Here is a 12,257-nt window from a genome sequence, read left to right as displayed (position 1 = left end):
TTTAAAATAAGATAATGTAAATGTGGTGCTGGGAGCGTAATGGTGTCTAGAGTGTTGCGGTAATAGTGTTGGGTCTGGTGGTATTAACCCTTGAGTGTCCTGACGCCAGGCTGCGGTTTCCTCAATAGTAATGTTCCTACTGCAAACCGTCCCACAAACAGCAGGGAAAAATAACAGAATGTCCATAGCAGATTTTATGAAGTAAACTGATGAAACTTTACTCGAAGATTTTATGCAACAGTATTGAACATAACAGTCTTTTCAAGAGTGAACGGGGATACAGGTTCCTCACAGGTTTGATGGGACTTGGAAGAAATGATGTTTTGATGCTGATGGGACTTGGAAGCAATGATCTTTTGATACTAGCCACTGTGCTACTATTTTAGAATATTTGAGCTGATAGTAGTCACACAGGATTCAGTAGTTTGAGCCTTGGTAACGCATGTTTTGTGGCTGCGGGATGTTAGGCTTCAGGCCTAGCTTGAATTGATGCTGATGCTGAAATGTTGTGCTTGCTTGATAATCCGGTACTAAGAGAGTAAATTTAGTGGCTGCAGCCCCTTATATATTAAGAGGGCTGGACAAAGCTCATTGGTCAGCAAACCTGTAAGTTATGAACCCAGTGAACTCTGGGTACATCACATGACCTCGAAAGGTCCTTAAGCATTTTATACATGACAACTGTGTATCACGTGACCACTATGGTCCTATAAATATATTTCCTCTACATTAAATTAATATGTACACACTTTACTTAAGACTACTAGGGGTATGCCCTACAGGAGAGCCCTATAGACATGGAGGGATTCTAGCTGTGGGGACCTTAGACAAGGGACAGGAACAGGTCCTCTACCGGGACACCACATAAACAAAAATAAATGTAAACATTTGTGGTATTATCTAGTAAACTAATAAAATTTTATTTTTATAAAACCACTTGGTCAATGAAAATTAGCCTAGATACTCCCTTACCTGTTTGATATATTTATTTATTTTATTATTAACCAGATAGCACTGCAAATGATGGCCTCTAAACCCATTGAAGACCACCTTACACCTTGTCAACACCTTCTTGTTCTTTCTGGCTACACCATAAAAAGCATTCTTAGTTCAGACAAAGTTCAGCCATATTTTGTCCACAGTGTATGACCACCATGAGACAAAATATGCATCATACATAAAGCAGACGCTTCAATGTGCAATGTGTAACAAGGACCCCCAAACCATCCTGTGCCATTCATAACACTTCATGGACCCCCTCAGGCATCAGGGCCCTTGTGTGACTGTTACCTCTGCATCACTATAGCTAGGGTTCCAAGCATGCAATTAAAAGGGGTACTCAACTGCCCCATTGTTCTGAACATTTTGTTCAGAATGCTGGGTGCAAGCTGCGGGGGTCATGACGTAATGGCAACGCCCTTGTGACATTACACCACGTCCCCTCAATGCTAGTCTCTGGGAGGGTGCTTGGCATGCATCACGCCCCTCCATAGTCTTCCGTTTAGGGCGGCGTGGCATGGCTTGACATCACGAGGGGCGTGGTCATGATGTCACAACCCCAGCAGCTTGCACCCAGTGTTCAGAACAAAATGTTTGAACGCTGGGGCAGTGGAGTACCCTTTCCCTTTTAATTTGACTGCAAAAAGTTAACCGCATACGTTTTTTCTACTTTACTATTTACTAGGGAGAAGGAAAAAAAACTCTGAAGATTACATCAGGGCATTCGGGTCACACACCGCTCATCATCCACACTTTGTAACAAATTCTAATAGAAGAAGTGACTCAGACAAGGTAAATAAATGTAATTAAATGTGAAGTTTATTATTATATTTTATATGTATTTTTAATGTGTTTTTAATGTGTAAGTCCCTACTGAGTTGATCCAGGGGAAGGCAAAAAACCCTCATACTAGAGGTAAAAATTCCTTCCCGACTCCAAATATGGCAGTCAGAATAAATCTCTGGATCAACGTTCTGTCCCTATAAATCTAGTATACATAACCGGCGATGTTATTATTCTCCAAGAATGCATCCAGACCCCTTTTGAACTCTTTTACTGAGTTCACCATGACTACCTCCTCCGGGAGAGAATTCCTCAGTCTCACTGCTCTTACAGTAAAGAACCCCCGTCTGTGGTTGCGTAGAAACCTTTTTTTCCTCTAAACGTAGAGGATGCCCCCTTGTTATAGATACAGTCCTGGGTATAAATAGATCATGGGAGAGATCTCTGAATGGTCCCCTGATATATTTATACATAGTTATTAGGTCTCCCCTAAGCCTTCTTTTTTCTAAACTAAATAAACCCAATTCTGATAATCTTTCTGGGTACTGTAGTCCTCCCCTTCCCCGTATTAACCTGGTTGCCCGTCTTTGAACCCTCTCCAGCTCCACTATATCTTTCTTGTACACTGGTGCCCAGTACTGTACACAGTATTCTATGTGTGATCTGACTAGTGATTTGTACGGCAGTAGAATTATTTCCTTGTTGTGGGCATCTATGGCATCTATGCCCCTATTACGCTATAACATGACTGCAAATGTGTATGTAGTGATAGTGTGTAGGGGATGAATGTGTATGTAGTGATAGTGTGTAGGGGCTGGATGTGTATGTAGTGATAGTGTGTAAGGAATGAATGTGTATGTAGTGATAGTGTGTAGGGGATGAATGTGTATGTAGTGATAGTGTGTAGAGAATGAATGTGTATGTAGTGATAGTGTGTAGGGGATGAATGTGTATGTAGTGATAGTGTGTAGGGGCTGGATGTGTATGTAGTGATAGTGTGTAAGGAATGAATGTGTATGTAGTGATAGTGTGTAGGGGATGAATGTGTATGTAGTGATAGTGTGTAGAGAATGAATGTGTATGTAGTGATAGTGTGTAGGGGATGAATGTGGATGTAGTGATAGTGTGTAGGGGATGAATGTGTATGTAGTGATAGTGTGTAGGGGATGAATGTGTATGTAGTGATAGTGTGTAGGGAATGAATGTGTATGTAGTGATAGTGTGTAGGGGATGAATGTGTATGTAGTGATAGTGTGTAGGGGATGAATGAGTATGTAGTGAAAGTGTGTGGGGGATGAATGTGTATGTAGTGATAGTGTGTAGGAAGATGAATGTGTATGTAGTGTTAGTGTGTAGGGAATGAATGTGTATGTAGTGTTTGTGTGTAGAGGATGATTGTGTATGTATTGATAGTATGTGGGGGATGAATGTGTATGTAGTGATAGTGTGTAGGGAAAGAATGTGTATGTAGTGATAGTGTGAAGGGAATGAATGTGTATTTAGTGATAGTGTGCAGAGAATGAATGTGTATGTAGTGATTGTGTGTAGGAGATGAATGTGTATGTAGTAAAAGTGTGTAGGGGATGAATGTGTATGTAGTGATAGTGTGTAGGGAATTAATGTGTATGTATTTTGTGTTAGTGATTTGTGTACAGTGATTTAGTGTGTGCATTAATTGTAACAATAAATATACTATAAGGGCACGTTCCCTCTTGGCGTGTATGCAGAATACTTCACGCTGCACAAAATCTGTAGCAGCAGCGGGAGATACGCTGCGTATCCCTCGCTCACCATACACACAAGGCTTTCTAGCGGCAGCCCTTTGTTTGCAGTGAGTTTTGGAGGTGGAGCCCCGCCTCCAAAACTCACTGCGCACATAGGGCTGCCGCCAGAAAGCCTTGTGTGTATGTGAGCGAGGGATATGCAGCGTATTTCCCGCTGCTTCTGCAGACTTTGCGCAGCGTCAAATACGCTACGTATATGCCAAGTGGGAACGTGACCTTAAGAATACATCTAGGGCGGCTTGGTCTTCATCCGTTCTGTTCTTCTTTCTTCGTCCTTCTTCGCTTGGTGTTCTCTTCCCCGGCACAAGGCTGCAGATCGGTGATACAGATGGAGCAGGCGGGAGGGATCCACCATGGGCCTCTCGGGATGTATTCTCCAGGATCCCTCCGGTACCAGCGTATGGCCCAGCCGTGATGTTCCTTCCGCTCTCTCTTCCATGCCCAGTACTCGGGGTCTTGTGCCATGATCTAGAATTAATCACAATATACATTGTTATAATAAACACAGACTTTCATTCCTAGTGTATAGTTTTTATTTTATGTCACTGACCCGATCACAGGTGTCTCTGGTCACCCAAGCGTGGAATCTCATCCGGAGGAGCAGCAGGTTCCGCAGGTGTAGCATCCAGGTCTTCATCGCCGTCCACATCGGTCCAAGGGCCCAGGGGTAGATCTCGCGTCGAAACATCTCATCCTCTTCAAACTGGTTGGCAAGAAACCTAAAAGGAAGAAAAAATAAATAAATAAAAATTATACACATTTCACAAGAGAAAGAGGAGACGAACCATTGGTAGTAATATTACAATACAGAGTGCCCGGTGTATATATATATATATATATATATATATATATTTATATGTATTTATATTAATGTTTATAAATATATATATATATATATATATTTATGTATTTATATAGATATGTGTATATATATATATATATATATATATATATATATATTTATATAGATGTGTATATATGCAATAACATTAATAAAAACTCACAGCGCTGGAAAGAAGTAGGTGTTATATTCCTCCGTACGCAGGTTGGCTCTTCGGAAGTAGATGAGGACCATGGCCAGGAGATACTAGAGGGAGAAGAAGAGTTAGAGGCTGGTAATACATTTCTTATCTAAATACATTCTATTATACAGTACCTGTATGTCTCCAGCATATCCCTGTATTTACTTCTATCTGTACAACATCTATTCTTTCCCTTTATATACTACCTTGTCCGCGATCTTATAGCAGCTGTCCCTGCCTAGAAATAGCTGGATGTGTCCTTCATCTACAAAAATAACAGAGATATCATTATTTTTATTTATTCAATCAATATCTTCTATACTATCTATAACAATTCTACATATAATATACATATACATGTGTGTATACAGTCACTGACACAATATACACTATATTCCATACTATACATTGTACAGAAGCACCAGAGCAGCAGAGAGAAGGTTCTGTAGAGGGAACATTATCTTTCCTGAAGAACATGGACCTCAGTATTAGGGCTATGATAATACTGATCTTTATTTACGATGTATATGTCTGTTTCATAGGGCCAAGATTGGGGGTTGGCTGAGTAGGCACCTGCCTAGGGAACCACCATCTTCCTAGCCCGGCAGGGTGGCAGAACTGCTGGAGATCTCTAGAATTATGGGTCGAGGGCACTTTCCCTGGTTGCAGGTTGGGAGAGGTGCAGGACCTCTGCCCACTGTCTCCGGCTCAGACACACACAGGGTAACATCACTCTGTGTGAACCAAGGGACGTCCATGTTGGTAAGGCAGTAAAGAGAACGTAAATAGTGATGTCGCGAACATAAAATTTTCGGTTCTCGAACCGCAAACGCGACCTTCCGCAAATGTTCGCGAACCACCTTTGACTTCAATGGGCAGGCGAATTTTAAAACCCACAGGGACTCTTTCTGACCACAATAGTGATTTAAAAGTTGTTTCAAGGGGACTAACAAATGGATTGTGGCATGCTGGAGTGGGATCCATGGCAAAACTCCCATGGAAAATTACATAGTCAATGCAGAGTCTGGTTTTAATCCATAAAGGGCATAAATCACCTATTATTCCTAAATGGTTTGGAATAACAACGTGCTTTAGCACCCTTTAGGCAGCATATAGAGCCCCCCTTTAGGCATCACATAGTTAGATTCCCCCCTTTAGACAGCACATAGATTCCCCCATATTAGGCAGCACATAGTTAGAGCCTCCCTTTAGGCAGCACATAGTTAGATCCCCCCACTTTAGGCATCACATAGTAAGATTCCCCCATGTTAGTCAGCACATAGTTAGAGCTCCCCTTTAGGCAGCACATAAGATTCCCCCATATTAGGCAGCACATAGTTAGAGCCCCCTTTGAGGCAGCACATAGTGGGATTTGAACCCAACCGAACATTAGGAGTGTTGAATTCCAACGTGTCGGGCTGTCACAAATCAAGCACCTCACTGGCATGGTCAGAGCAGGTATATCACCTACACTGCACATTGGGTAAACCTGGTGACGGCTGCCAAGCATGGAATGCGTGGTTCTGGTAGCATGAGAGGTGCCCGAAGCTAAGCTAGAGGAGGAGAAGAATGGTGCGTCAAGGTTCCGAGCGGAAGCTGTAGTAGATTTGGTGTCTTGTGATAGCCAGTCAACTAAGTCCTCAGAACTTTGGGGGTTCAGGGTACGTGGCCTCTGATTCTAGGGCCAAAGGGAATCCCAGCACCACGACGGCCCCTGCGGGGTGGCCTTCCTCTACCTGTAATTGTTTGGTTAATTTGCACAACTGTCACACCTAATGTGATTTGCACTAGGGTGACACAATTTGCCCTGCAGGCAAAAAAAATGGCAACTGTGACGTGAACTGACAGTGACGACTGATTTTATTTAACAGCCAAAAAAGTTTTTATTTTATTTGCACAACTGTCACATCTAATGTGATTTGCACTAGTGTGACAATGAGCAAAAAAGCTTGCTAGCGGAGTTCCCCTTTTAAGCAGTGGTCCTCAAACAGGGTGCCTCCAGCTGTTGCAAAATGCACGGACTGATATCTTTCAGCCCTTTGAATACTGTAGTAGTTAGTTGCTTGAAGGAACTTAAGTTTTATACTGGAGTACCCCTTTTAACTAGCGGTTCCCTCCCAACCAGGGTGCCCCCAGGTGTTGCAAGACACACGGACTGATATCTTTCAGCTCTTTGAATACTGTAGTAGTTAGTTGCTTGAAGGAACTTAAGTTTGATTCTGGAGTACCCCTTAATACCAGCGGTTCCCTCCCAACCAGGACTGATATCTTTCAGCCCTAAAAAGGGCTTTTTTGGGTGCTGTCCTTAAAGCAGATGTTACACTAGTGCTTTAGAAGTAAACTAGACCCTGAATACACCACCTAGCAGCAACCTAGCTATCACTTTCCCTATACAGCAGGAGCAGCTTCTCTGACCCTCCACTTTCTAAGCCTGCAGCATGCTGAATGAGGCTAAAATGGTGTCCGTGCAAGAGGTAGGAGGGTCTGGAAGGGAGGGACTGCTGCTGATTGGCTGTAATGCGTCTGCTGACTCTGACTCACAGGGTCAAAGTTTACTGCAAGGTTAAAGTATAGGGGGCAGATCGCAAATGTTCGCCCGGCGAGGCAAACGTGAACATGCTAAATTCGCCGGGAACTTTTCGCCGGCGAACAATTCGCGACATTTAATTATATATGTATTTAATTAATTAAACATTTTGGGTGACAGGGACATGTCTACAATTGGGGCAACTATCTACCTCCTGGAGGGCACCTGTCTATACTGTGGGAAAAATGCCTACGTTTGGGGAAACCTATCTACACTGGGATCAACTACCTGCCTCCTGGAGGGCACCTGTCTATACTGGGAACAGCTATCTACCTCTGGGGGGGGTTGGGGGGGGAATCTATCTACACTGGAGACAACTACCTGCCTCCTGGAGGGCAGCTATCTACACTGTGAACAGCTATCTACCTCTGGGGGGGAATCTATCTACACTGGAGACAACTACCTGCCACCTGGAGGGCAGCTGTCTACACTGGGAACAGCTATCTACCTCTGGGGGGGAATCTATCTACACTGGAGACAACTACCTGCCACCTGGAGGGCAGCTGTCTACACTGGGAACAGCTATCTACCTCTGGGGGGGAATTTATCTACACTGGAGGCAACTACCTGCCTCCTGGAGGGCAGCTGTCTACACTGGGAACAGCTATCTACCTCTGGGGGGATCTATCTACACTGGAGACAACTACCTGCCTCCTGGAGGGCAGCTATCTACCTCTGGGGGGGAATCTATCTACACTGGAGACAACTGGAGACAACTATGCGAATATCGGCACACTGGAGATATAATTGCGCATGCGCACTATGCGAACTTCATTACAAATTTTCGCATGAAAAAAAACATAGTGAAATATTGCAAATTCGAATATGTCCCCTGCCGCTCATTACTACTGTCTACCTCTGGTGGAAACCTATCTACACTGGAAACTACTATCTACCTCCTGGAGGGCACCTGTCTACACTGGGAACCACTATCTACCCCTTGGCAGAACCTATCTACACTGGGGGCAACTATCTATCTCCTTGGGGGGGGGGGGCATCTTTAATGGGAGAAGAACACTTTATTTTATCATGTGATAAAATATTATACTTTTTGTCATTGAAAGAAAAATGTATTGTTACCCAGGAGTCTGTAAAAAGCGGCTCGTTCCTCCGGCTGTAGGATGGCGTCATCAGTGGTCTCCCTGCGGTTGTTGTCCGTCTGCTCCCTCTTCTTCTTTGGCTCGCCGTCCGTCTCCTCCTTTGGCTGGTCCTCCGTCTTCTCCGACTCCTCCTGGGTGGCAGATGCTGAACTGTGATAGAAGAGATAACATCTATAGTATTGGGCCTCATGCACCCGACCAAATAATGGGCCATCCCAGTTATAAGGAGCCATAATATGACACCATGGAAGTCTATGAGACCATATGGTACAACATTATATTCTCGTTACATCAAGCCACGCCCCCTCCATTCATGTCTATGGGAGGGGGCGTGGCAGAATGCCGGGCATCTGTACAGATCAGTGGAGTACCCCTTTAAGGGTCCCTAGTCTTGCCCACCATATTTTCAGTGCTATCATAAGGCAATGCGGGTCTACCGTGCAGGGATCAGTATGATAGTCGGGCTCCTGCTGGAGCTACAAGGAGCGGAGGAACCTCTTCTAGTAGATTAACCCTTCATATACATCAGTCAAATCCTGAAAGCTGCATGTGAGGAGTTTCCACACTGATCGCTGTCAGTCCCTTTGTAGGGCTCTTAAAAATAAAATGTAAATAAAAAAAAAGCATCAACTTTTTCTGAAAACAACATAAAAAATTTAAAAAACATATTGAGTTTCGCCACATTCATAATGACCCAAATAATAAAATAATTGAATTATTCATGCTACACATTGAATGCTGTAAAAAAAAATGTAAAAAATCTAAAAGAAAAAACGCCACATCCCCTCCATGCATGTCTATGGGAGCCGTCACACCCCTTCCCATAGACATCGAAGGGGGGGCGTGACATCACTAGGGGGAATGGCGTGACATCACGACCACTGCCGCCAGAACTTGGCATTTGTTCAGAACACGGGGTGTCACGGGTCAGTGCGCAGAGGTCACGGGTGTCCCAGCGATAGGGGATAGGGTGCCCATAGCAACCAATCAGCTTGCTTCTTTCATTTTTAACAAGGCCTCTGCAAAGTGAAAGAAGTGATCTGATTGGTTGCTATGGGTTACTGGGCAACTTGTCCTCTGGACAGGTTTTGATAAATCTCCCCCATGATGCCTAGCGGTGGAGTACCCCTTTAAGTATTGCCACATGCAGAAATGTCCAATGGTAACAAAACTGCACGGTTAATGGCGTAAATGTAAAAAAAATAGCAGAATTGCAGATTTTTGGTCACTTCATGTACCAGAAAAAAATGTATAAAAAGCGATCGAAAAGGCCTAAAAATAGTGGCATTATCGAAACAAAAATAGTGGCATTATCACGTATAACACTGGGTCAGAAATCACATTTACCATTGAAGAGGCAGTTATCATATATATTAAAGAGATTTTCCAGTGGTTTTCTGGGACATTTACATTTATGGTCTATCCACTGCTGTCAAATCTTAGTTCCATTAAATTGAATGGGGGCTGTGCTGCAGTGACCTGGCACCAGCATTTCAGAATGACCCAAAATCTCTTCTCTATCTCCCGTCATTGGAGGAGATTTATCCAAACCTGTGTAGAGGAAGAGTGGTGCAGTTGCCCATAGCAACCAATCATATTGCTTCTTTCATTTTTTAAAAGAAGCAATCTGATAGGTTGCTATAGGCAACTGCACCACTCTTCCTCTGCCCAGGTTTGGATAAATCTCCTCCATTGTTTATATGTGAAAACCATCATGGGGGGAGATTTATCAAAACCTGTCCTGAGGAAAAGTTGCTGTGTTGCCCATAGCAACCAATCAGATCGATTCTTTCATTTTTGAAAAGGCCTTTGCAAAATGAAAGAAGCGCTCTGATTGGTTGCTATGGGCAACTCAGCAGCTTTTTGTCTGGACAGGTTTTGGTAAATCTCCCCCCATGGCTCTGCCAAACAGCTGTAGGGCAGGGGTGAGGTGCCTGGTGTTGGTCCACCACCAACAACACATTAATAGCCAGTCCTGAGGATGGACCATAAATGGAAAAGTCCCAGAAAACTTCTTAATCTAAATTCCTCTGGTGGTATGATACATATAGCTGCCCAACTATGATAACATTGGGGGCAGTTATCACATATAACATAAGGGGGGCAGTTATCACATATAACATTAGGGGAGCAGTTATCACATATAACATTAGGGGGGCAGTTATCACATATAATATTAGAGGGGCAGTTATCACATATAACATTAGGGGGGCAGTTATCACATATAACATTAAGGGGGGCAGTTATCACATATAATATTAGGGGGGCAGTTATCACATATAACATTAGGGGGGCAGTTATCACATATAATATTAGAGGGGCAGTTATCACATATAACATTAGGGGGGCAGTTATCACATATAACATTAAGGGGGGCAGTTATCACATATAATATTAGGGGGGCAGTTATCACATATAACATTAGGGGGGCAGTTATCACATATAACATTAGGGGGGCAGTTATCACATATAACATTAGGGGGGCAGTTATCACATATAACATTAGGGGGGCAGTTATCACATATAACATTAGAGGGGCAGTTATCACATATAACATTAGGGGGGCAGTTATCACATATAATATTAGGGGGGCAGTTATCACATACAACATTAGGGGGCAGTTATCATATATAACATTAGGGGCAGTTATCACACATAACATTAGGGGGGCAGTTATCACATATAACATTAGGGGCAGTTATCACATATAACATTAGGGGGGCAGTTATCATATATAACATTAGGGGGGCAGTTATCACATATAACATTAGGGGGGCAGTTATCACATATAACATTAGGCGGGCAGTTATCACATATAACATTAGGGGGGCAGTTATCACATACAACATTAGGGGGGCGGTTATCACATATAACATTAGGGGCAGTTATCACATATAACATTAGGGGGGCAGTTATCATATATAACATTAGGGACAGTTATCACATATAACATTAGGGGGCAGTTATCACGTATAACATTAGGGGGGCAGTTATCACATACAACATTAGGGGGGCAGTTATCACATATAACGTTAGGGGAGCAGATATCACATATAACATTACTGGGGCAGTTATCATATATAACATTAGGGGGGCAGTTATCACATATAACATTAGGGGCAATTAGCATATACACTAGTAGCAGTTATACATGGAGGCTCAGTAGTGTGGTTGCACTGCACATGACAGTTTATGGGACATGCTCAGTGCAAACGTTAGAAAAGAAAAAAAACATCATAGACAGTACTGGGGGGGATTTATCAAAACGTTTGGCTGAGAATAGTGTTGCAGTTACCCATAGCAACCAATCAGATTGCTTTTTTAATTTCTTTTTTTAAAAAGGCCTCTGAAAAAGGGGGGAAGCTGATTGGTTGCTATGGCAACTGGTCAACATTTTCTCTACATTTTTGATAAATCTTCCCCTAGTGGATGGCAGAAAAACAACTCTTAGTTTTTGAAGACTGTCTGTAAATGTATCCCTATAAAATGGTGTAGTGATGTGTCCTTTATACTTACCACTCCTCCTCATAAAGGGCTGTCAGTTCTCTCTTCCTCTTCCTCATGGTGTCGCCTTTTCTTCTCTTCCTCGCCGCCTCCTCCTCCTCGCCTCTCCTCCTCCTCGCCTCTCCTCCTCTCCTCTCCTCCTCTCCTCCTCCGCCTCCTCTCCTCCTCCGCCTCCTCCTCTCCTCCGCCTCCTCCTCTCCTCCGCCTCCTACTCGCCTCCTCCTCGCCTCTCCTCCTCTCCTCAAAATCTGTAGAAATTGATGGGGGTCGCTGTCCAAAAAAGTCACTTCTCGCAGAGAAATAAGGAGCCGGTCTCAACTCTAGAAGAGCAATCGCAGACTGGCACCAACTGTCATTTTCTGTTGTTGTTTATTTGTAAAACCCTGCGATCCTATTGGTCGATGGGTCTGGCTATTGGATAGTGCAGTACAATATGTTACATGGGCCTGCGCTATGATTGCATCGTCCCAATGAACTG

General features: G+C 43.4%; 1 protein-coding gene across 3 annotated transcripts; it reads right to left on the bottom strand.

The window, feature by feature from the left end:
* Positions 1–3,715: 3,715 nt before the first annotated feature.
* LOC130369476 (speedy protein 1-B-like) lies at positions 3,716–11,945 on the bottom strand. Of its 3 annotated transcripts, none has more exons than XM_056574808.1 (5): positions 11,792–11,945; positions 8,256–8,425; positions 4,571–4,853; positions 4,117–4,285; positions 3,716–4,034 (listed from the first exon to the last, which is right to left on the bottom strand). In XM_056574808.1, exons 3-5 carry the CDS (start codon positions 4,639–4,641, stop codon positions 3,813–3,815), a joined length of 462 nt encoding a protein of 153 aa, XP_056430783.1. In that variant the 5' UTR covers positions 4,642–4,853; positions 8,256–8,425; positions 11,792–11,945; the 3' UTR covers positions 3,716–3,812. The 3 variants fall into 3 exon arrangements, with proteins under 3 accessions (XP_056430783.1, XP_056430782.1, XP_056430784.1); XM_056574807.1 differs by lacking the exon at positions 11,792–11,945 and adding an exon at positions 9,623–9,866; XM_056574809.1 differs by lacking the exon at positions 11,792–11,945 and adding an exon at positions 9,686–9,866.
* Positions 11,946–12,257: the final 312 nt, after the last annotated feature.

This window comes from Hyla sarda, chromosome 4 (assembly GCF_029499605.1).
Source record: "Hyla sarda isolate aHylSar1 chromosome 4, aHylSar1.hap1, whole genome shotgun sequence".
NCBI lineage: Eukaryota > Metazoa > Chordata > Amphibia > Anura > Hylidae > Hyla > Hyla sarda.
This window is presented reverse-complemented; position numbering and strand designations above follow the sequence as displayed.

What these genes read in the sequence shown, in the direction of transcription:
- LOC130369476 (XM_056574808.1), bottom strand. Translation starts at nt 4,641, where the DNA reads ATGGTCCTCATCTACTTCCGAAGAGCCAACCTGCGTACGGAGGAATAT. An exon ending in ACCTACTTCTTTCCAGCGCT is followed by an intron (nt 4,286 to 4,570) that starts GTGAGTTTTTAT and finishes TCTTCCTTTTAG; the next exon opens with GTTTCTTGCCAACCAGTTTG. An exon ending in CCAGAGACACCTGTGATCGG is followed by an intron (nt 4,035 to 4,116) that starts GTCAGTGACATA and finishes GATTAATTCTAG; the next exon opens with ATCATGGCACAAGACCCCGA.